Raw genomic sequence first — 26,386 nt, 5'->3', positions numbered from 1 at the left:
TGCACTCTTAAATGGATGTGTATGTGTGTGTGAGAGAGAGATTGGGTCCTACTACAGCAGATTATGGGGTATTTTCATAGATCCCTGTCTCATTTCAATGACAATGGGAGATCAGCGTCAATTACTACTGCGTCTTTGCATCATGATCCAGAGAGCTGACAATAAAGCTGGCTTTTAGCGTCTACCTATCTATCTATCGGTCTACCTATCTATCTATTTATCCATGTTTTTTATCCATCCATTTCTACAAATGATTTCAATATCTTCCCTGATGATTTTCAGTGGGAATCTTCTTCTGTCCCTCCATGATGCCACTCCTCCCTCTGTGTATTCATTTATTGCGAAGGGCTCTGGATTTTAGTGTGTGTGTGTGTGTGTGTGTGTGTGTGTGTGTGTGTGTGTGTGTGTGTGTGTGTGTGTGTGTGTGTGTGTGTGCGTGTGTGTTAGAGGTCAGTAGGGAGTGAGTCTCCTCATAATCCGGTAATCAAACCAGCTGCCGCCCGACCCAACCCCCATCCCATCCACCACTCTCTATATCTTATGTCTCTCCATCTCTCTCTATCTTTTTCTCTATTTATTCAGTTTTTCTTGCTGATTTACTTTGTCTCTATATTTCTATCTACATCTTGCTCTTTTTCTGGAGTCTTTTTTTTAAATTGTGTCCTCCCTTCTCTAAAATGACTTATTCTTATTTTGTCTCTCTTTCCCTTCATGCCTTTTTTTTAGCTTCATTCCTTTCTGTCTGTTTGACACTTTATGTCAACAGCAAATAAGCAAATTTTTTTTTATTAACTTTGATAAACCTGCTTTATATTCATAACAATTTATACCATTTAATCTATTCAATAACCTATAAAATTATGTTTTACAGTATTGGCAAAGGGAAAGAAGTGAACATCGATAATCAATCAATTATTTACAGAAATTGTAAATCATTATTGATTGTGAGTTACCATAAGTGCCCAAGCTCTTTTTCCATGAATCCCTGGTTAAAGGCCCTCGTTCCCTTTCTCATTTCTCTTCTCTTGTCCTCCTTCATCATCTCCTTTGCTTCTTCCAGTTTTTAATAAACCTCTTTCACCCTCCGTCGCCTCTGTGTGTCAACATCCTCCCTCTCTCTCTCTTTCAACCCTCTCGCTCGCTCCATTTCTGCCGTGCTCTGTGCTTTCTTTCTTTCGTCTTTTCACCACTTGCCATGTACTTTTTGCAATGAGACCCCTCCGGTTTTGCTTTCTTACCCGTTCGGTCTTATCGTTCGCCCTGTTTTACCTCCACGGCTCTGCAGAAAATTGCCTCCATGTGGTCATGTGCATTTGTATTCTTTTGCAGCCTATTAGCCAGCTTGTCGCACCAAATTGCTTTACGGTATACAATTCAGCACAGCGCTGGATTGTGTTCGTATCCAGGGTAGATGAAATGTGTCTGGTATCAGTTGTTGAAACAGGTATTGCTGTGAGGGTGGTGACCTGCTGTGATTCGTATGAGATCATTGCTTAGTAGTGATGGGTTTCAGAGGAAAGGAGCGCTGTGTTGAATTTGTAACCAAAGCTGGATGTGAGGAGACGGGGAGATGATGTTTCCTACAGCAGAGCACTCTGGGATACCTCACCAGGAAATGTAGAATTCAGAGGATCTGTTTTCTCTCTCATACTGGAACATTTAATTATCTTTGCTGACAACTGTTAGGTGGATTTCAGAAAATGACCATGCCGTCTTACACCATAAATCACCTATCATGACCACTGGATAAATGGCTTATGACTAAATGAATACTAATACTAATACTGCTGTCTATTTGTAAGGGGTCTGGGTATATGGCTAAAGTAAGTCACATTTTACAGTCAGTGGAAGAGAAGTCTAATGAACAGTCTCCCTGACCACCTAAGGGCAACTCAGACACTGAACTCTTTTAAGACTGGCCTAAAAACCTTTTTATTCAGGAAGGCTTTCCTTGTGTTGATTCATTGTCAGCTTTTAATTGTTTTATTATGGATTGCTTTAGCTATGTTTTAACTATGTTTTAATTTGTTTTACTATATATTGGCTCTGTGGCACTCTGAGTTTCTTTTGAAAGAAAAGTGCGTTTAAAAATGAAATTTATTATTAATATTATTATTATTAATTGTTTTATAGATTTAGGTCACGATTACGACCATTATGTCCTGTGAACTGATAGCCTGTTAGCCATGTAAGCCAACTGTTGCATACAGGAGTAGTTGAATAAAAACAAAATCTAATTAACTGGAAACTTCATTCATAGCAGATACATTCTAAGATAATTTGTGTAAAAAACCCAGTCTGGCCAGAGCAAACTTATTTTCCCATCATAGAATTTAAACTGGCAGTTCCGATTATCTGTAAACTTCTTTTCTTTTTCACTCAATTAACTGTGAATAACACACTGAATTATGGAAGATGAGATATGCTAGACCTTTGACAGCTATACCAAGATGGCTAAAAAATAGATTTACGCATATTTACAGGTAACTTATTCCAATCAGAGGGAGCCTGAAACATAAAAGCTTTTTTTCCCCCAATTTCTTTAGATACAAAGGGGACAACAAAGAGAAGCTGATCAAAGCAGCTTATTGAATAGTTTGACATATGAGGATCAAACAATTGTTTTCTACACGAAATTCAAGTCAATATATATAAAAAAAAACAACTGATACCAGTGATGTTCATGTCCTCTATTTAAAACATAGTTTTGTTTATTTATTTTGAATTAATGATTTTCAATTTTCCAAAGGACAAGTTAACATTGGGTGATGATCACCATCAGCCAGTTTACCATCACCACCCAGGTCAAGATCAAAGAACGGGTTGTTATCCACCAGCTCAGACTCACAGTCATGTAGCACATGCAGACACATGCATACATACTTTGGAGTCAGCTTATTATTCATATATTCTCTCATGGGAGTCTATGGGGCTTATTACCATAGTCTTTAAGGGTTGAAGCTCCACTCTTTATCAATGATGAGTCCCATTCACCTTAAAATGTCAAGTTTACATAGCTTGAAGTTTTGAAAATGATCCTGAATCTATTTATCTCTTGTTTTTGTATGTGTGTGGATGTGAATGTGCTCGTACGATGCATCATAACATCATCATGTGGTTAAAGCTGCATATCTCCTGATATTGTTGTGACCTTCTCACCTTTTTCTCTTCCCCTTTGTCATCCTTCCTCTCTGGCGCTTTGTCATTTATCGCTGTCTCTTTACCACCGTCTCTCTGCTCTTTGCTGTTTATCCCTGTCGCCCCCAACCCATCTCCCTCGTGCCTCCCCCTCCATCTATCTTCCTCTTCTTACTCCTCCACCTGTTCACACCGATATATCACTCTATGTCTTCCAACCCTCTCTATCTGTTTATCTTTCTTTATCTCCTGCTCCTTCACCTCATAACCCTTTTGTCCATCCTCTATACACCTCATGAATAAGCACATTAATTCACCTAAACCTATACCGCTGTTCTCTTCTTATCGCTTCAGATGGCGTCCACAGCATTTCAGCCCAGTGCATTCTCCGCGTCCTCATCATCACCGAGGACATGCTGGGCAGCAGTGTCACCGTCCGCCTCCAGAACATGTCCCAGGAGCACTTCCTGTCGCCGCTGCTGGGTAACTTCCTGGAGGGCGTGTCAGCGGTGCTGTCGGTGCCTGTCGAGGATGTTTTCATCTTCAACATCCAGCCGGACCTGGATGCAGCGCCGGGAGGGATCCTGAATGTCAGCTTCTCTGCTGCGTTGCCCGGTGGACTCTTCTTCCCTTCCGAGACGCTGGAGGAACAGCTGTACCTGAACAGGCCGAGGCTGACGTCACTTACACAGATGGAGGTCAATACCCATTTACAAATACAAGAACAAACATAAGAATCTGAATTTTTGTAATGTTTGTGTGTATATCTACTACTGCATACAGGCACTTGACCAAAAGTACTTCTACAAAAGAACATTATATGTAAAAAAAAAAGTTGTTGCATGCTGCAGTTTGAAATCCGGGTTACCTGTAGTGAGACATGAAAAGCAAAAGTGGTAAAACACATTGTGCCAAACAGATGCATCGCGAGACACTTCGGCATATTGCATTTGAACTGATATTAATAGCATACAGATGCCACGCCAGCACAGACATATGGCTTCATCCAGCAATGTGCTGACATGTCCACTAAATGCTTTCATGCATGAATTCACACACACCTGGACGCATCATGCACATCAGTTACATATAAGCGCACCCCCTCAGAGCATCGCTGTATATGCATGAGAGAGAGAGAGATGTTTTGACAGAAAGAAGAACAAGTGGAGTAAAGATTTATGACGGGAAAAGAGAGATAGTTTCAGCCTGAATGTATACAATTTTCTCTCAACAGGCACGGTCACACAAACACACATAAACACGTACCAACCGAATCTACACTATATCCTCTCCCTGTCTAAGAAAACACAATCTCGCGAGTGCATCTGATCCAGTGACCTCAAGAGCAAACAGTAGCTGTTCCTCATCAAAGTAAATGCTACTACAAAGCAGAATCAGGGCAAATTCCATGTCTGTGTAAACACACATGGTCAATAAAGCTGATTCTGATCTGAAATTAATAGATACATAGAAGTAAGTAAAAAAGATGAAATAAAAGGTTATTATTATATATGATATAAAATTAGATTAAGGAGGGCATCTTGATATTGCCACTCTCTTATATAAATATATATTTCAATATATATATATATATATATATATATATATATATATATATATATATATATATATATATATATATATATATATATATATATATATTTCAATATGTTATGTACCCTATCAGCAATCAAAGAATATAGGTTGGGCTCTACTTTGTAGCCTGAGAGGCACAACCCAGGGCATAAAACTAAAAAGGTGAGCCTATCAATATTTTAATCAAGAAGCTTCTTTCATGTGAACAATGACGGCTTGACAGTAAGAGGACGAATTCTAGAGAGATTTAAATAAGTACATACAAATGAATAAAGGATAAGCCCCCTGAGGGATAAGACCGTCCGTTTGGCAGCAAGGTAACTGATATTTTAGCATTGACATGATGACACCGAGCTAACCTAGCTAGCGTACCTGAGGTGCTAACGTGACAACGCTCGTCTGCATGACAACATTCTTGCTAAGTTAAGCTAGTTAGCTAGCTAGCTGTTCAGCAGTGCCTTTTGTTTCATGAAGAGTTACAGAGAGCTGGGGTATCGTATCGTTTCACCAGTCTCTCCGAGTTTCTCTCTAAAACAGTGAAACATTTCTATTCATGTTATAACCTAGCTAACAGCTAGCTTTACCGTTAAATAGGTGACTAATGTTACATGCTAGTCAGACTTGAACAACTCCTCAATTTAACAAATAAAGACTATCAGTTAGTTCATTTGTTAACACTTTCCTTTTGTTGGTGTTTCATACAACTGGACTGGTGTAATCAATAACTTGAATTAAGGTGGCTGTCAAGTGAGGGGCTCCAATTTCAGGGCCCCTGCATTGGTGAGTTGGCTTTCCTTCTGGCCACCAAGTAGCCTACATTTATTTTATTTATTTATTTAGTTATGTATAGTACAACTCCAAGGTACTTGTACCTCTCTCAAGGGTTTCCATTTGAAGCTACTTTACACTTATACTTATCTACATTTAAGATGGAAACATTTCACTCTTTACTCTACATACTTTTATCTCACAGCTGAAGTTCCTGGTTACTTTGCAGATTTTACTTACAAAAGATTCGTTAATAAAAATAAAAGGTGCCGTTATGGCTTGCCAACTAAAAGTATATAAAGTAGTTAAAACAAGCACTGCTTGACCAGCTGCCTCAGTTAATTGACAGTGTATTGATGCATCGTTATCAATAATATATTTTTTTAATTTATGATAATATATCACAGACCACTTTTACTTGGATACTTGAAGTAAATTAAGGTGATGATACATTTCCACCACTGTTTGAATGGCTTCCTGGAACACCTACATTGAAAAGAGGCAACATTCGTGCTAGTAGTTGCACATGTGCTTTTACTTATATTATAAGTCACACTGTGTGTAGGAAGAAAAAGCTTATTGCGTGTTTCGGCTCAACAGAAAGAATGAGGAAAAGAAAGTAGGCTCAGCAGTGAAACCCAGTGTAACATAGCTAATCTGAATTGGGACACCATCTGGAACATCTACAACAGTAAACTACTTTTCATGTGTGAACACAGCAATAACATTCTTCACAACGACTTCCAACATCTTTCCTCTCCCATCACTCCAGGTTCTCCCGTTCGACGACAACGTGTGTCTGCGTGAGCCGTGCCAGAACTACATGAAGTGCATCTCAGTGCTGCGCTTCAACAGCTCCGCTCCCTTCATCTCGTCCCCGTCCATCTTGTTCCGGCCCATCCATCCCATCGCGGGCCTGCGCTGCCGCTGCCCAGTTGGCTTCACGGGGGATTACTGCGAGACGGAGATCAACCTGTGTTATTCCAACCCCTGCCTGAACGGAGGGGTGTGCGCCCGCAGAGAGGGAGGGTACACCTGCATCTGCCGTGAAGACTACACTGGTAAGTGGTGTGTGCTGTAAGTGATGAGGGAGTTTTCTTGTGCTACTGTGGCAAATGTAAGGTTATGGGAAAAAAAAAAAATTCAGCTGATTTCGTTGGTTCTTTATGAGTATGTGTGTTTTTGCGCTTATACGATACACAAGTAAGACTTGAAGTGTGTTTGTATGTGTTAGGGATGGTGTTATTGGCATGACCTACTTATACGCGTAAAAAAATACTATCATGAATTGTAAGACAAATTCATATATTTTTTTTATTTAAAAGGGACCGTATACAGTTTGAACTCAACTGTAACCATTTGATCTGATGCACTGTACCAGATTATAGCTTTAATTCAGGTTAATTCAGGTCAAAATAAAGAGAGCACAATAACAATGATCCAAGTAAAACAAGAATATAAAGTTATAGAAGAAAGAACACATAAGACTCACACAAAGCTTCACACAGTAGCACATCCCGAATGTATGTTTGTCAGATAAAAGCAAGTCATAAAGTAAGATATAATTCATGGTCAGTGAGAACAGAGCTGAGTCGCTTTCAACAGACTTTTTAGGTTGTTTTGAAAGTGCTGATGAGCTGCAGCTCTCCGCATCATCAGGCGTTATGCTGCTGATTTGTGGCTTTTTCAGAAAATGCTACCAAATACACAACATACAGCAGTGCAATGCTTGAATGTGAAACAAACGTCACAGATTTAGTGGATAGTACAGAGGGAAGTGTGTTTGCTTGTGTCTTGGTGTAGTCTTTAACTCCAGACTGGTAAAACTAAGACTGACTGTCTGTGTCTTTGTTCATGTCCCACGTTGGCTTCCTTTTTGATCCACTATGTTTTAACTCTGTTTTCGTGTTGAGCTGAACAACATGAAAACAGACCCTCTGCCGCTTGGGAGAGCCCCCCCCCTCAGCTTTCTACCTGTAACGTAGTCTTTTACACACACACTCACGCACACAGAAACACACACACCACCACCACGTCGGTCAACATAAACCCCTCACTCTTTTTTATTGTCGCCAAACTAAATTGTTGACCCTATCACACATTCTCACACACACACACACACACACACACACACACACACACACACACACACACACACACACACACACACACACACACAGTCACAGTCACAGTCACATTTAATTATTTCTCACCTTTCCCAAACTCTAGACTCATTTCGGCTCTAGACTCTCTTTCACTCCCTCTCTGCCTCCCCTTCATACTGCTGCCTCACCTCAGTCTTCGAGCCATTGAGTAGATAGATGCTTTGAATGTCAGTGTGTGTCAGGGGGATATTTCCCATTGGCTTTTATTTCAAATCAAAAGGAGAGCGGAGGGAGTGAAGTACCACTTTTATTTCATGTGAGAAACAGAGTGTTTTCCAGTGAGATAGAGGAATGAAGAGAGAGAGAGGGGAAAGAAGCAAAAGAGAAATGGAGGTAGAAAGGGACAAAGAGCGAGTGGGAGGGCGAGAGAAATACAGAGAATAGAGTATGATGGAAAGAAAGTGAAGGAGAGATGGAGGGAGTCTGTAAAGTTTGAGAAATGGAGAAAAAGCCTGAAAGTAGGGAGCGAGGTAACGTGAAGAGAAAGAGGAAATAACTTTTAGATTTTGGGCGATACCAAGAGAGAACGTTGTTGGCTAGGTTGACTGCTTTGGCTCCACCGCACAGAACTTATCCTAAAAGACAATGTGGCACTTTTTTGGTGGTTCCTTCCTGGTTTTACCTTCTTCCAAAAGTGTGATGAAGAACACCAGGAAAATGCCAGGAGTTGAATTTCCATTAAAACAAAACTATGACTAGTGTGTTAACTGCATGCCAAATGAAGGAGAGCACGCACGACTAAATTACCTCCAAAGTAATCATAGACTGCCAAGACTGACCAGCATTATGGTATTTTTAAAAGCTCTTTTTTTAAAGTAGTCCAGCGCAGTGTTCATGCCACATACAATGCATCGGGGCTACAATACATCACTTCCAGCAAACTTCACAGAGAATAATGAGGGCAAAACGGCATGACTGATGGCCGAGCTCAGCCCAAAAGCCGAAAACTATCAGCACATGAGCACGTCGTTCACGACCGAGCTGGTTTGTAACCGGTACCAACAACATGATCTTCCCCTGCCTCTCCTCTGCTCTGCTCTGTGGGCGGAGGGGTTAAGTTTCAACACAAAAGCTCAGGGTATTAATGATTTTGTAAAAAGTTAGCAGAAGCGTTCATAATTCGGAATATATGGGAAACATTGGAGTACGACATGAAATGACTCCGAATGCATTACCCGCTGGAACATTACGAGGGTTAAAGATGGGACAGGACAAGGAAAGAGCGCAAACAGCAGAGCATGAGAGATGAAGGAAAGGGTGGGTTTGACAGCATTATGGGAGACGAGGCAGGAATTCACAGAGAATAACATGGAAGCAGGGCTTCAGGGGGAAACGGGGCGAGAGACATCTGGGAGCAATGAGAGAGAGAGGGGGATGGAGGATGAGAGTTGAGAGATAGAGTGAGGGAAATCAGATGGGTTCTGGGTAGTCAGTGTTTTGCTCTACCTGCGTAGGCGTCGGGTGTTGAGGTGTCTAGCCCAGGGCTAGTGGGAGGAAGAGGATGAGGAGGAGGAGGAGGACCAATACACAGGGACGAATTGATTCTGCAACACACAGAAATCTCCAGACATCTCCCATCCAAGTTTGCTCTCCACCACATTCATTTTTTCTTCATTTTACCATCCAACATGCCTTCATCCATCCTCTCATACGCTCCTTGTGGCTTTGAATTGCTTTTCTCTGAAACTCTATGGATTTCTCTCACGGGCGGGAGCTGAGCCGGGGCTTTTGGACCGAGACTGGAAACTTTCTTTTTCCACTGAGGGAAATATATTTCTGACGCTAGAACTGTGGCCTTCGATAGACATGTATGAGGTGTGATTTGTGAACAAATCTCTTTGGTGTCTCTTTACACAAGCGAGAGGTTTTATGTCAAAATAGTTTCATCAGCTTAAATCATAAAATGTGAAATGAGCAGTACATCCAAGTCTGGTCTTGCTGGCTCAAGCTAATATTGGTTAGTGAGCTGGTGGGATTCTTCTTTTCTTAAAGGAAGTGCCTCAACAAAACAATATATAACAATACAAAACAAAATAAATACAGAATTTAATGCTGGTACTGACTGAACCAGCCTGATTTCTGTTTCAAGTGAAGGGCTCATCCAGGTAAAACTCGACTCTTTCAGGAGCCTCTTCCCTTCTTCCACCAGACAGAGACAAAGACAAAAGATACAAAAACAGAGATACATGTAACCTCAGGCTAACCCGTCTCTAAACCACACATTTAACCCTGGGATAAGAAAGGTTTGAAACTGAACGGGAGTTACGACTACTTTGTACCCACGAGGTATAAAGTCTGCTGTGAAGAAAGCTTTACTCCCTTTAAGGTGCCAACCCCAGAGATGTGGAATAGTGTGAAACGCTGCATCAGCAGGGTTCATACATCGTTCAGCTGAGAACTAAATACCCAACCTGAGCCCAAGGTTTAAATGAAACTGGGATGTTTACCCTGTTGTGTCACAAAACAAGGGTTAAAGTTCAAATTCAGCTGAATTTGAGTGTAAAAACGGTGTTATTGGACCTCTGAAGGCCTCAGATAAATGAATTTAATTTAATAAATGCTCAACTTTGAAACAGATTGAACGCTTTAATCTGCTGATTCTGCTCACAGGCTTTTGTGTGAACTCTGTTGTTTCTTGTTGAAAATAATATGTTAATATTTTGCTAATTTCTCATAAACATACATCTGCCACTTAAGTATAATTTATTTAAATGGATAAGACAGCTGTTTTTTTCATATCTCAGGCAGTTGAATGACTGTAATTTAAATATATTTCCTGTGAAATCCAGCTGTTAGAGATGGACTTGTTTGTTTGGCTCAGATGATACCTTTTAGACTTGAAATTATTAACCAGTGCTCTTAAACTTGATTTGAATATGAGTCTGTGAATCAACTATAGTTTTAGGACAAGTGATAAAAGGAACAATGTATATTTAGTATGTATTAATTCGCTTCTGCTTCTCTATTAAATCTCTCTATTTCCAGGGTGCCTGCACTTTAGAGTTGATCAATTGGAGGGAAGCTGTAGTCACACCTCCTGCAGCTACAATTGCTTAAACTCAGCTGAAGCTCTGCAATCTGTACTCTTTTATTCATAAGAATTAAAATATTTCTAACCTCAAGCGCTCATTTATCTCAGAAGCATGCAAAGCTTGCAATGCTGACGGGAATGTGCAACAGTCATTAACCCCGGGAAAAAAAGAAAGAAAGTATAAAGAGAAGTTCCCAGTGGACAGTCAACCTTAAAGACGGAGATAACAGTAGACAGAGACAGAGAGGACTTCTGATCGCTTTTACAAACTGAAAGGACATAGTCTCAGAAGTGATGAAGAGAGATGTACATTATGCAGATTACAGTGAGATATAATACGAGGGATACGCCTCAGAGAGGCAAGAGATGCAAAGAGGAGATTAGAGAGAGAGAGAGAGAGAGAGAGAGAGAAGGAAGCATGGATGAACACTTAATTAGTTTGTGAGAAGATAAAATGGTGAGCTGTGAGGACACAGGTAGAAATCAAATTGCTTTGTTGTGTGAAGCAAGAGAAAGAGACGGGGAAGAAATGCGGTAGGTAGAGGTGAGATTAGTTTTGGATGTGATAAAGCAGATATGCATGTTACACTGAGAAATTTAATCCAGCGAAATGGGGAGGAAAACAGATCACACATGCAGAGCAAACTAGCTGGAGGTAGCTAAGATTATGTGAGGCGTTGGAAGAATAATGCCGGTGTATGAGCGAGTTCCAACCTTCTGAGGAGGGTGTTGATGGTGAAGAGTAATGAGCCACCGAGAAGGAGAGAATGCAGAAATTTAGTAAATTGAGGTGAGATGGAAGTGAAGGCTGTGAGACTAAATTAGTTTGGTAAATGCAAGATGGAGAGAACGAAGAAACAGGGAGACGGAGAGACCGAAGTGAGAAGGGAATTAGCTGGGGGTACGGGGTGAAAGAGTGAGGTGGGTGATGAATGCAGAGTGGAGACTAAATTATGTCTGGCAAGATAAGTTGGGAAGTGTAGAGGTGGTATAGAGGGGACATGAATAAGGACCTGACAGGAACAGGGAGGGGTGTTGGCGTTATCACCTACAAGGGAGTTGTGACTGAACTTAAAAGTTCCAACTACACAAATACAATTTTCAGAAATAGAACAACTAAAATCTGACTCAACAGTCTGCTTATTGTTTATTGTTTTCTCAGTGGTGCGCACCTCGGCGGTCTGTGATAAAGCAGAACTAATGTTCAGCTTTCTTAACAAGTGCCCAATGGCAGAACTGAGCCATAAAATCAGAGCTAATTATTAATCTAATCTGAGCCAATTATGTACTTAGCAATTTATAACTCCCACGTGAAGCCAAGAAAATTAATGTTTTGAAGCTTTAGGTTCACTGTTAGATTTTAACTACATATTTCAATTTTATTTTATTCATTTATAAATTTGTTTTAAGAAAAAAGCAATTAACCAAAGCTCTTCATTGTACAAAAGTAATTTATAAATTATGGACTCAATTGAGGAATTAATGAATCAGCCATTCGTTGATAGCATGTATTATATACGCAGCGTTTACGAACAATTACTCAGCTGGTTATTGTAGAATGAATCACAACACAGGAGCAAATAATACTATGACGACCATCTTTGTGGAGAATTGAGTAATTTATAGATAGAAAATTTGCAGAGAAAAAAAGGAATGCGAAAGTAATGGAAAGTCAATTAGTTTGGAAATGATACAATGTGAGGATTGCAGACATTCTTGGTTGATAAGAGAGCAACAGTACTTAAGATAGATGAGATTCAAATAGATGAGTGACCTCCTTACGCCCCAAAACTCACCAGGCAGCCGCAAAGTGCGGCTCACTGCAGTCCTTACGGTTTTACATGTTCCGGGCGGGAAGCGATTCTTTGTAACATATGTCAACATGCCACAGGTCTCCTCTCGACGGACAGGCTGTGAGTGTTCTCTGGCCGCAATTTGGCGGCAACTATCCCAGACTTGTAGTTTTGGCTGCAGAATCTAAATAGCCGCAGCAGCTTGCTGAGTTCGGAGCCGCCGCCGCAGCTTTCCATAGACGTTGCATGGCAGCTCACCGCAGGCCGCACTTGACCGCTGCTCAGGTGTATGAAGATCACTTTTCAATGGGTGAAATTAATGTCATGTGAAGACAGATCACGCAAGAGGCAGAGGTAGGCAAAATGTAATTTTAGGACCGAGGGAAACTGGGAGGAGAGAAATGAGTAAAAAACTATCCGGCTGGTTCGGTGAAAGTGGAGGAGATAATGGTAGTGTTGATGTCTCAGAGACATTAATTTTAAAGGTCATTAATCGAATGAATGAGTGTGTGTTTTTGCGTGTTTTGTGTGTAGGAATGACACCAAATTACCTGGGAAATCGTGTGTGGTTGTGTGTGTGTTTCTTTGTGTGTGAGTATAGGAAAAGAGAGGTAGACTAAATTACTTTGGGGAAATAAATACAAAAAAGAGAAGTGTTGATTGTGTTGGTGTGTGTGAATGTGTGTATGTGAGAGAGAGCAAGCATGCAGAACACGCAAGGAGAATAAATGACTTTGTGGAGAAAGAAAGAAAAAAAACAGCAAGTGGTGCAAACAGTCAGAGCAAGTGGACCGCTTCGGTTTTAAGGTTTGGAATGAGCACAGATTGTGTTGGAGGAGGAATTGTGAGGAATTAGAGACATCTAATTACATAATAGACATAATTTGGAAATGTGCATGCTAAATTATAAAAAAAATACACTTTAGGACATGACTTGCTAAGTTGAGTGAGATAAATGCATTAAGCAGTGTGAGAGGAAGGAGGGTGGAGACTAAATTAGTTTTTGGGAGATAAATTGCAGAGCATTAGGGAGCCTCAGACCCCTCTGGGGTGTTTATGGGAGATATGCATGTTGTGTGAGGAATTAAAAGTGAATGCTGTGCCTGTAATCAGAGTGTACTTGTGGTATTTTGGCCACAGTGGATACCTTCGCATATACACAGCCTTCGAAGAGTTACATATTAGAGATGTGTCTCCCGATTCTGAGCCGCAGCCTCATTGTTGCTGTTGGAATTATAAATAGCATAAGGGTCAGTCAAGATAACAGTAGTATTTTGTATCATGACATGATATGCACTATTGAGCAGGAGGACTCACGTGCAGAGACACAGCAACTCTTTAATCAATAGACAGGAATGCAGGATTCAAGAAAGGAGACTCCTGTCCTCCCAAAAGATAGTAAACAATAAACTGTAACTTGGACTATGAAGTATGAACAGACGTACCAAGTATGATAATCGAGTAAAAGTTTATTTATGGGAAAGATTGAATATTTTTCTGAAAATTGTAAAAATATAAAAATACTTTTTGCATATTGTGAGTACAATATCCCTTTGATTACCCTTATACCAGTCATAATGGCAGATTATCTGTGTCTTCAGGCTTTCCATGACTAAATTACCTGTGCTTTTGTGAATATTTGCAATCTTTGATACAAAAATAAATTGTTTCAACTTCTGATTTCCACTTTGTTGAGATTTACACGGAAAGTGAGCCTCCGTTTAATTTGAAGTTGAAATTGGACTTTTTCAAGTTTTTGAATTTAAATTCAACCTTGCAGTCAAAAATAGGAATAGAAAACGAGAGCGAGGAAGTGGCAATAGAATAAAGAAATAGAGAGAGAGAGAAAGAAAGAGAGAAAGAAAAGCTGCAGGGTGAATAGAGAGCGCTAAAAAGAATTGAAAATAAATGTTAGAGGTGAATTCTTATCAATATCTGAGATCTGATCTTTTTGAAAAAACTAAAAAAAAGGAGCAAAAGAGGATTGTGAGGGAGGATGAGGAAGATTAAAGTGGAAATCGGGTAAAGAGTACATCAAGAATTGGGAACGAGGGAGCAAAAGGGAAAAGAGGCAGGAGATGGAAAAAAAGGTAGAGAGTCTTTGAGACAAAGACTTGAATGGAAGAGAAATACAGTGAAAATGAAACAGCTATGTAGAAAGGAAACTTAGCAGCCAGGGGATAGGAAAGAGGAAGGCACTAGAACAACGTGTTGGAGATTGAAATAAATGACATAACGCCAAACCTAGAGCTGATTAATTAAGATGAGGTGTAGAGAGAGCTCGGAAAAGGGAAAATAAACAAAAGTGGAGTAATATAAAAGGGATGCGGAGAGGAGTGGAGAGAGGGGGAAAAAGCAAAGAAGGAAAGGAAACAAATTCAAGAAAAAGTCTAAACAGGGTGCTGCGCAGACAAGCAAATAGCACTGAAAAAACAAACAAAAGCGCCTGAAGGAAGAAGAGGCAGTATAAAAAGTTCAAACACAAGTTAATAAGTACAGAACTAACAAATAGGAATTCATTTACTGCATCATGCAGAAATGGATAGTCGTTGGTGCAATTCAGACCAATTTTAAGCTGTAATCTACTCTAGAATCAAACACATCAAACTCAAAATCAGTAGAGCCCTTGGAGGCACCTTTTTCCTGTGGGGGTGTAAAAGGAGGGGGTAAAAGTACCAAAAAGCGTGATCGAGACCTAGGGAGGGAGTAAAAGAGGGAATCAACTGGGAGTGGAGGGGCCTCTAGAGATGTACCATGTGTTGGGGGTGGAAGAGGGGGGCCATGGGGTGGGCGGAGCGAACTAAGATGCCGGAGGGACGGGGGAGGAGGGGTGACGGGGAATACTGGCTTTGATGAATAAAACATCCGCGGGAATGAAGGGGTGGTGTGAATGCATTAAGCCACTCATAGAAGAGGAAGACAGGATGAAAAGAGAGAATGAATTGGCAAGATATGTAAGGAGAGGAAGGAGATGGGAACAGTAAAGCGTGGAGCTTTTTATATGTAGAGATGTAAGTTGGGGAGGGGGGATAGAAAAGGAAGGAAGGATGGAGGGGGTGAATGGAAAGAGCAGTCTCCTTTTTAAGCAAAGTGCAAACAGAAAGAAGTTTTCTGTGTCTGTGTGTGTGTGTGCTTCTTTGTTTGACTGTGTTGATGCATTAGGCGCTATATTGTGTGTCTGTGTGTGTGTGTTTCCATTCTGGTGAGTTCATTTAAAAACATCGGTGTTTGTGTGTGTGAGGACTTTTAAAGGGCTGTCTTGCAAACGAACACTCACCGTTTAGTAATCACTTGACATTTGCGTGTCCACGTGAGTCGGAACGCTGAGCAGAATGAGGAAGCACACATTAAAAGAGACTCACTGTCCCGCTCGATTTGTGAGTGTGTGTGTTTATTCCCATCACTGTTGATCAGTGTAAGTGCCCCGGTGAAGTGGACTCCTTCTCCTCGTTGAGTCGCTCCGAGAGTCTGCTCTCATTTATTTCTTCTAATTACTGCACGTAGTGTTGCTCTCTGCAGTTTTTGAAGCTATACGTGTGCAAATATTCAGTTTTTTTGTTTTCTTTTTCTGTCTTGTCTCTCATCGTTCAATTTATTTCCTGCCCGTCTGTCAACCTGTGAGTAACTGGGTGTGTGCATAATAAACCAACGTGTGTTTAAGTCTCACCACACGCATAATTCATGAGTATTAATGTCTATTTATTTTTCTTTTAATATTAATGAGGAGGGTCTGTACGGATGAATGGGCGCAACAGACAGAGGCGGGGAAATTGTGCCGTGTTAAAGTGCATGTGTTTGTGCTTCCCGATTTAATTGGTTCCCAGTTGTGTGCATTTACATTGAGGTATATGTTTAATGTGAGAGGGGAGGAGAAGATGAGAGAAAGCTAAACAAGGACGGACAGATGTGATCGTTTCAATGTCCTTGGGCTATTGTTTGCTGAACTGGGTATGTCTCTCTCTGTGTGTGTGTGTGTGTGTGTCCTCAGGGTGATTTAGTGGTGTGAAAGCGTATGTCTGTCAGCCAATAACTGGCAGATATCAGCAGCCCGGTGGCGTGGCGAAGTGGAGTGGCGAAGATTGACGAATGAATAAACTGTTACAAAGTGAACAATTGATTGATGCGAAGGGGAGAAATAAAAGGGAGACAATAACATTGATCACAGTACATAAAACGAAAGCACCAAGCAATCAGCCAGAAAAGATGTTGTGCAGTGACACACTTGTGCGTGCTGAGCAGCGGGTGAAATAAAAAAACTTCCTTCGCTCGCTATCTTCAAAGCTGATCACTTTCAGTTTTGCAGCCCCGACAGGAGGAGAGACGGACGGTAATTCAAGCAGTTTATACCTTTGATTCTCCTACAAGCTCTAAATGTTTCACCACCAAATGCATCGTACCACCGGGCTCAGTTGGGGTTGTATTAGTCAGATAGTCAGTATCAGAGTGTGAGCTTGTGTGTTTTGACTGTGTGTGTGAGAAATTGTCTGTGTGTGTCAATGTCTTGCGTATGTCTGATTATATTTCTGTACAAACGGACGTGAGGAACGGAGAAGGCTTCTATTGACTAACAACAGCAGTACTGTTTGTGCGTGAGTTGCGTGAACGCGTGTGTGTGTGTTGCGTGAACGTGTGTGTGTGTGTGTGTGTGTGTGGCGATTAGGATGTGAGGACCTTGCCCGTGGGTACTTTGGCATCTAAAAGCAGCACAAACAAAGTGCCAACCGAGACAGCTAGCTACATGATACAAACCTGACAGCCTCAGGGGCAGTGATCTGTGTGTGTGTGTGTGTGTGTGTGTGTGTGTGTGTGTGTGTGTGTGTGTGTGTGTGTGTGTGAGAAAGAGAGAGAAGAAGAAGAAGGGAAATATGAGAGGAAGATTGAATGTGTGTTTTGTCTTTGTTTAAGAAAGAGAAACTCTGTATTGCATCTGTTATGAATGTGTACCCATTTTGGTTTGTTTATTAGTTTATTTTTTGTACTGTTGCGCTTATGTGGGTGGGTGTGCCAGCAGGTTCTAAAATGGGTCCTGAAGGAGCCATCCGTCTTCAGGCTAGTTTTAAACCCTGTCTGCTCTGTTTATGTGGAGGGCGCTGGACGTGAGTGTTTTTGTGTGCGGCTGCTAAATGTCAGACAGTGTGTGTGTGTGTCCAAATATGCTCAAGGTAAGGTGAAAACCAAAGGGAAAGAGCTAACATCTACTCCTACATACCTTTTGATTGTGTGCATTTGTCTTGTATCGTGTGGGTGTTTCTGCCTCTCGAGACACTACAGACAGGCGTTTGTTTGACTGGCAGCCAAATCTGTGTTTATTCTCGTTTGCAGATTTGTTTGTGTTGTTTGGGTTTTCCAGAGCAGAATCACAGTCGGCAGGAAAATACCAACCTTTTCTCCTGCATACATACACTTTCAAATACCGTCCAGTCCACTGAGTATTTAATTCCACCTCTAATTTGGTCATAGTTTATATTCTGTGTTCATTTGACGGATGGTAAGAGGTTAGTCCTCTATAGCTGCTGCTCTTACTCCTGCTCCTCAGGAATCAGCACCCTGCTGCTTCCACTGTTTAATCAAGTACTAATTTACATCTAAAGTGGCTGGCGAATGCAGTTCACTGCCTGAAAGAAAAGCAGCAGCACTCCGTTAAGCTGTTGACATGGAAAAAGACCCACAGCTTTATAGATTGGGGCAATTTCAAGACCCTCGTGTTAAGTATCCTTCTTCGAAACATACAGAAGGTCTGGTGAATAGCTGATTGCATTGTACAACTTGTGTTTCAAAATAACTGTAAAGACATGGTCAACTTCTCTGCTGTTTGTTTTATGCATCACCCATTTCACAACACTCTTTGTGAACACATTGAATCGCTCCTTTTCCTTGAGGGTCTTCTTTTCAGGTTTGTGTAAATGGTGGTGGAAAGGACCCAGATGCGATACAACAGAACCAGTGAATTGTTTAGAAAAGCTTTAGTCAGGACAGAGCTGACAACACCAAAACAGTCCTGGAACTGCTTACAGGGAACCGGCAGACAGACGTGGTGGTGGGTCTGGCATAAATGCAGAGAACGATCTGGCAGTGAGGGTGTGTGTGTGTGTGAAGCTGGGGCTTAAATACTGAAGGGACTAGGTGCAGCAGAGTGGGCAGGTGAGAGTGATAGAGCTAACGAGATGTGTGTGACTAACAGGTGCCCTGAATGAGCTGATTAGGGGAGTCAGAGATAGAGTGGCAGGAGAGAAGGGAAGCTGAAGTTTGACTCAATTTTCACACATTCAGCAGTTAACAGTTAAACTCAACTGTTGTCAGGCTAACTTCAGTAGTTAACAGGTAACTACACTACACAGGCTAACTTCACTTGAGCTCCACAAGCAGTTTTTAGCCTTAGTCTGAAAGTAGGTCTGCACTGTGTTGCTTTGTTTATGACAGAGTTTTGAACCTCTATTCATTTCATAATATTCAGCCGCGATGAGGAGATTAGGTTTCGGGGAGTCATGTAGACATGTAGAGAGGTGCATGGCTGATGTTTTAGTTTGGCAGTAGCAGTGTTTTCCTAGTAAGCATTGCAAGAGATTGGAGAAATGAAATACCATGACGAAGAGAATTTGAACCCTTGTGAAATATACTATCAATATTTTCCCCCCTTAATGTCTGATACAGTATTCACTTCTTCTAAGATAACTAAAAGTATGTCATGCTTGTAGCGTAATGAGTACAATATTAAAATTCTGACAATATTTTGCTCAACCATAGTTCAAACTCATCATGTGCACCTCAGGATCTTGTGTGTAATTTAAAGTAAAGCACTGTGGGGTTGCACAGCACATGTTTGCTGTGATGGACTGCCAACGAGTGAAGTGAGGTCACAGTTTATGAAACCTAATTGCCGTTAATTAAGTCTCAGTGGAATAAGCAACAAAATGGCAAAACTGCCTTTTTTTGTTTTATATTCTTTTATATTAATACAATAAAGGATGCTGAAAATGTTATATCTATTCATGTATCCTTAAGTTGATCTCCTGCATGGCTATTGTAAATCTTAAGACTGTGACTGTAATAAAACCATGTGATTTTGAAATGTGTTTTTTGTGACCACGCGTCCTTTAATAGTCTGAGGCTTTCGGCTTTCGGCTTTCCAGTGTCATCTTGACAGTGTTGTTGCAATTCCCACTGAGGTTCAACATAGGTTGAGACAATAAATTACTTTCCTTGTTAATCCCCAGGTGACCGGTGTGAGTTTGACCGACGGCAGGGCAGGTGTGTGCCAGGTTTGTGTCGAAATGGAGGGACGTGTCGGGAGCTTTCAGGGGGCGGATTCCGATGCGAGTGTCCTGCAGGAGGCTACGAGCGTCCGTACTGCACAGTCACTGCCCGGTCCTTCCCACCAAAGTCCTTCGCCATGTTCCGGGGCCTCAGACAGAGATTTCACCTGTCCATCTCGTTAACGTGAGTAGATTGAGTGATCTTCCTTGCTTCCTTTCTTTCAGCTTCCATCTCTCTCCTTCCAGCAGCACTCAGACAGAGATCCATAACAACTCCTCTTTGATTCTCAGATATCTTCCTCTTACGGAGTCTCTCTTCTCTTTCCTTTAATCTATTTATTTCATCTCTGCGATCGATCTTATTATTCAGGGTTTCTCTCTCTGCTGGCTCCACTTCCCTCTCCAGTAAGAAGTGCGGTTTATCCTCTCTCCCCTCTTTCATCCATCAATTTACTGGTTTCAGTAGCATCTCCTTTGCCTTCTCTCTTTCCCCTCTCTCATATCTTACATCTTATCACCCCTGTGCACTCCTCTTTCAGTCTTTTCTGTTTCAGCAAAGGCTCCGATGGCAAATGCTGCATTTCTGGTGACCCTTTGCTCTTCATGTGAACGGCTCAGAACTCTTAGGTTTTCAAGAAATACAATCTCCCAGTTACTAATTTAGTCAAAAAATTTGCTGCCGCTTTTCCAATTTAAAAAAACATAATTGAAGTGATTGATTTGTACAGTTTTGGCCCTCCAAACCATGTTTGCTCTCAGACCTTTTGTCAAGGCTTTTAACATTCTCAGAACATTTGATGATTTGAGAGTACTGACCTACATGCAACCTGCAGAGTCACGTGAGTGAGATCAATTCAATTCAATTCAGTTTATTTTTTATAGCCCAACATCACAAATACAAGTTTGCTTCGGAGGACCGTCACAATCTGTACACATGACATTCCTGTCCCGGGACCTCACATCGGATCAGGAAAAATTAAAAAAAAGATCAGTCATGCTTTTTAACTTTGCTTGGTGCACTATATAGTCACAGTTGGTGGACTTCACATGTGCCAGAATGTTTCTGCAGAAGTCAGTGATCGTCTCTTACTTGAGGTCCTTTGTCTTTGTCTTGCTCACCACCGTTTCCCCGCTCCTTCCTTCGCCTCTCGACATACGAGTGGTTGTCTATGGGAGATCTGAAGTGGTCCTTAAGAGTGGTCAGGCAGGGTTATAGGCTGATTTCCATGGGTGATGTCGTCTAATGATTGTTGCTAAGGGGACATTTCCCATGGGGTTGTTGCCAGGCAGATGTGGCCTCACATCATCTATGACACATTTTGGTCAAGATATTGTTGGCTTTAATTAACGACATATTAATTGTTTCACTGGTTTGTGACCACCAGTTGGGCAGTGATGGTTAAGTGAAGGAATAAAGTGTGATGTTACTTTATGAGCATTTAAGAGTTTTTCTTTTTCCCCCTTGAAGACTACAATGTTGGCAGTTTAGCTAAAATCCACAAACTGTGAAGAGAGCAATGTTATTTGTTTTTCAACAACTACAATTAGGTGCCTTTTAGAAAGACTGTAATTGAACGGGTGCTATATGGTCTATTTCAGCATTGCCCCGCTCCACATTCACTCAAACCCATTGAGCTTTAACCTAGTCTACAGCATCAACTGCAATTTCAGTGCACCTCATATATTTTTCCTATTAAGTGAAATCGTTGATCTTACTCCTATTGTTGTTGAGCAAAGTTAGTTTTATGTTATCTGATTCAGGGGTGTCCAGCTGTGCAGGAGATACACTGACCGTGACTCACAGAACTCAACCATTATTCACGTCACTCAATGTTTCCCACAGCGTTTTATTTCACCCCTGCAAAAAATCTTTTTTTACCCAAAAGCTGCTTCAGGCGTTTTTGCAGTAGCTCTCGCTCAGAAGGTATGATGGGTAAGATGGCTCTGTTAGGCTGTCACAACATAGACATGTCTGAACTGCAAAATGATAATGTTCTGTCAATCACGTGGTGGAGAATGTGTAGCTGCAGCTGTGTTTGGAGTCGCCAGTAGCTGCTGAGCTGTAAGAATTGGAGAAATTAAAAAAAGTGAATGCCTGTATGATATGCCTTTACGAGGTGTATTGCTTTAAAGAGAAACAGTCATTATATTGTAAATGTATGGTTTTTCTTTATCAAATGCAGTTCTTTGGTCTTTCAAATATTTGTATTTATTTATGCCTTCATCCTTTCGGCATGTTAGCTTCACTGACTCCACTCACAGCCATGCTATGTAGTTAATAAGGAGGCAGTAATATTCTTCAAGAACTAGAGTGCCACCAGTTATTTTCAAAACGAGATGAAAGCAGTGGGAATCGTTCTGTGTCTTGTTACCAGGAGGGAAGATTTGTCATCTGTGCTGTAGTATCAAAAACCCAAACAGTTCTTTTGATCAGAGCGGGTTAACATGGCAGCGCTGGCCTCGGCACGTCCCCTTGGCCTTGCTCTGAAAAATCGACTGAGCAGCTGGAGGGAGTGGAGTCTGCAGCAATATGGTTTAAGACAGCAGTACAGTTTGAATACTATTTGTTTTCCCATACTGGGCGTATGAGGGGGCTTGCCGGAGTTGTTTATGTTTTGCCATGTGAAATTAGCTGTCGTATGGCTCACTGTCTCAGGACGAGTTATGAATCTCATCTGGAAATGTATGTCATACAGAATGACTTGATTTATTTGAACTGTATATTTTCTGGATAAAAACACTGATATACTGTGGAAATAGAATGATACTACATTGCACACACACTATATTCATATATAAATGTATTAAGGATGTGGTTTCCTGTGTGTGTGTACATTTTCTAGTTTTGCCACCCTGGAGAACAGTGGCCTGCTCTTCTATAATGGACGCTTCAATGAGAAGCACGACTTCATCGCCTTGGAGATCCAGGAAGGACAAGTGGTGCTCAAATATTCCACAGGTACTGTATATCTTTATGTGTGACTGTGCTTTTCTATTCTAGTTTTCCCTATTTATACGCGTCGTTTATATATCTTCCCGGCGGAAAAAGAGAGATGTAATTCTGTTCTCAAAGGTCATTATGGGATTTATTTAGGTGTATGGTGTAGAATCAGGATTAGATTAGGATACAGAGTGTACATAAATATGGTTTGTTTTACACAATACTGGGGGTCAGACAAGCAGTAAACTGCAGACAAAGTCAAATTTGGTGCTGCGAGATTATTCCTCACTGTCATGTGAGGTCTTTTACACACTGCAGACATAGACATAGAGTGACACCGATCCCGCTTTGAAAGGAGTTTTTGTTATGTTTTCTGTTCATAAAAATACTATACATCTAACTGTTGACACAGGGAGGTCTCAGGCAGTGAAGGCTGTCAGTCAAAACCTCTCAAACAAAATGATTACTACAGAAGTTGCAGTTGTTGTCCACATATTCAATTCAAAGTATCTTGTATAGCCCAAAATAATAAATCGACAATTTGCCTCAGAGGGCTTTACAATTTATATTACATACGACATCCCCTGTCCCAGGACTCTCACATCGGAACAGGAAAATCTCCCCCAAATAAAAGACTTTTAGTGGGAGAAATAAAGGAAGAACCCTGAGAGAGAGAAACAGAGGAGGATTTCTCTTCCAGGAAGGTCAGAAGTGCAATAGATGTCATGTGTACAGAATGAACAACAAAATAAAGTTTCTATTGTGTATATATATGTGGTACATGCACACGTACATCTGGAAAGGATGTATGAGAGAGATTATTATAATCATGTAGATTATATCAGTTAATGTACAGTGTTTTATGTACAGAGACATGTAAAAACAAATAACAGGAAGTAAACTAAAGCAGATAATGCAGTAACAATTTGTCATGTAGCTATTTATTTTTACTACCTGCTGATGTTTTGACACGAACCTCATCTGACTACCTTCAGGTGAATCGTCCACTCAGGTGAGTCCCTTCCTGCCTGGCGGTGTGAGTGATGGCAACTGGCATACTGTTCACATACACTACTACAACAAGGTGCGTGTACATCCGTAGCATTTTACTGATGGTTGTTTGTGCTGTACTCCTGATGCGTCGGCAGAATAGTTTCTCAGCCTCCGTGCCGACAGAGCACTTTGATCTGAGATGAAGCGTTTGTGTGTGAGGGTGTTCGCTTGTCACCATTTCATTCATGCATATTCGCCGCACATCTCCTTTAATTTTCATCATGTTCTTTAATTTTCCTCAGCCGGCTACACGCTATGTGAGTATGAGTGTGTGTCAGGGTGCACATGCACTTCCTTCTTCCTCTGTTTCCTTCTCTTTCCTCTGTTCCTTCCTCTGTCTTTTTTCTTTCATTCACCAGGAGACAGTAAGTGAAGAGTGAATGTTGTCTATCTGCTTTTACTCCATTATTTTCCCACCCACCCATATCCAGTGTCTGTTGTTCCTCCTTTCACTAACTCAAGTGTTTCCATTTTCCTCCTAACACAGTGTACAGTAGCAGTGTAGATACTGAATACAGTCGGATGTGTTTTAACCGTTATCCTGTGGTGTATGACTGCAGTGATCTAAACTCTAGATTTAGTCAATGATGTATTTCTTGTTGTCGGATATCATGGTGTCTCTTGGTTTTTGTATCATTGGGACTCTGTTTTCAATCTTGTGTTTGTGTTTGTGTTTGTGTGTGTGTGTGTGTGTGTGTGTGTGTGTGTGTGTTCAGCCCAAGCGCAGTATGAGTGGCGAGGCCCAGGGTCCGTCAGATGAGAAGATTGCTGTTGTGAGCGTTGACGACTGTGACACGGCATTGTCGCTTCGCTTTGGTACACAGCTCGGAAATTACAGCTGTGCTGCGCAGGGCAAACAGACCAGCAGCAAGAAGTGAGTTTATCTTCTTTTTTTTCAGCTCTCCATCTTTTGTGTTTTATGTTCTTAAACTAGTTGTTTCTTTAAATTTGTTGACTTGAAGGCATCCGCAAGATGAACCCCAACAATAAGGGCATGCAAATGTATCTGGTCCTAAAATAATACATTTATAGTTTCCGTCAGAGAACTGTTGCCCACATGTCTTGGAAATGTCAAACGTCAATTCACTAACAAAGACCACGCTAATACCGATATGGGTTTCAAATGGTTTGTTGCAAGATGGAACGAGAGCGTTAGATTTAGGAAGCAGAAAGAGGTTGAGGGAGGAAGGGATGAAGGGTAAGGGACTTACCAGCACTTAGGAAGAAATAGGAAGATAGCATCAAAGGCAGTGTTATACTGTGTAATATGTATATATGATATATGTAAGATAACACAATCAAGTGCGTCATAGCTATCATAGAACTTTGTGTGGAATTCATGAATAAATTAAATTCCATAGTCTCATATTTGACATTTGATATTTATGAAATAACGATGACTCAAAAGACCATATTCAACTAAATTCTTCCATCTCTATACCTCCAACACAGCAACTGACTGACTCTGAATAGTCATTGACCCTGAGCGGTGCATGGTGTTTGCACAGGATGTGCCAGATTCTTTGCAAAGACAACTTTCATTAAACATCATCTGTGACTGATATTTAAAGGCACTTTTCACTCAGTAGAAAACCAATAACGGTGGTCAGAGTGTGTAGCGGTATGCCGGCCAGCTGGCAGGTGTTGGTCCGTAGGTCGCTAGATTACAGGTATTAAAAGGAAAATAATGTTGAGTGAGTAGTGGGAAGCATTACTATATTTAGAAGGCAATCACAATGCTTGGATTGTTTGAAACTAATTATTTCCCATTTACAAACAATTGAAGATGTGCACAAAGCATTGTAAAGCACATTGAAGTAGTGCCATTGTAGTTTTTATATGGACATTCATTGCATTTAGAAATTACACAACTTTAATATCTTATGATACCCTATGTTCCTTTGGCATGTATTTTAATATACATTTCACTATTTACCTTTTTTCTTTGGAAAATTACAATACGATGTATATTTGTATTCTCTCAAGCTTACATTTCCATAAATGTGTATTATTGATGTATTATGCATTTGTCTGTCTTAAGGACTTATTTTCTATCCAAAATTCCCAAGATAACAAAATATATGTATAATAGCAGTTGCTTGCCATTGCGTAATAATGAATTGATATGTATGTAGAACAAAGAGAAAGATCTGATCAAATTATTAGTGTCCATGTTATGTGGCCAATTCTTAAAAAAATAATATCACAGTTTCAGCATGGTTCAAACAGGCTTGTATTCTGATCAAAATGTTTCAATGAAAAGAAGGCGCAACGCACCATGTAATGCAGATTTGAGAAGTCTGATCTGTTAAACATTCAACTCAACACTTTTAAAATCCGAGTGCCCCGTTCTCTTTGACCTTGTCAAAGTTCCTAGTCTGCTTGTGGTGTGTGCGTGTCTACCAAACTAAATGCCTCCATGTACGTCACCAACAAGTCACACATGCACTCAAAAAGCAGCCTGTCATGGTGTTGATGTCTGGCCTTGCCCCTGTAAGCTGTAATCAAGTTAGTGTGTGTGTTCTGTCAGCGCTCAGTGAGGCGGAGGGAAGAGAAGGCAGATCAAAGGGGAAGCCTAGCGCTTCCACTCTCTTTTCTCGGTTCCTTCTCCATTACCAGCTCGCCCTCCTCCTACACTGTCTCGACAT

At 40.9% G+C, this 26,386-nt stretch overlaps 1 protein-coding gene across 1 annotated transcript in view; it reads left to right on the top strand.

Annotated features, from left to right (window-relative positions):
* The window catches only part of celsr3 (cadherin, EGF LAG seven-pass G-type receptor 3), a gene marked incomplete at both ends in the record, with an annotated part of 89,866 nt that overhangs the window by 17,176 nt on the left and 46,304 nt on the right, over positions 1 to 26,386 (top strand). The window contains 6 exons of the mRNA XM_079225853.1: positions 3,493 to 3,836; positions 6,275 to 6,563; positions 19,706 to 19,928; positions 22,588 to 22,703; positions 23,681 to 23,769; positions 24,455 to 24,612. Of these exons, the coding sequence (XP_079081979.1) occupies positions 3,493 to 3,836; positions 6,275 to 6,563; positions 19,706 to 19,928; positions 22,588 to 22,703; positions 23,681 to 23,769; positions 24,455 to 24,612 (1,219 nt within the window). The remainder of the gene's footprint in view (positions 1 to 3,492; positions 3,837 to 6,274; positions 6,564 to 19,705; positions 19,929 to 22,587; positions 22,704 to 23,680; positions 23,770 to 24,454; positions 24,613 to 26,386) is intronic.

This window comes from Taurulus bubalis, assembly GCF_910589615.1.
Source record: "Taurulus bubalis genome assembly, chromosome: 11".
NCBI lineage: Eukaryota > Metazoa > Chordata > Actinopteri > Perciformes > Cottidae > Taurulus > Taurulus bubalis.
The sequence above is the reverse complement of the archived record's forward strand: the minus strand, read 5'-3'. Positions and strand labels throughout refer to the sequence as shown.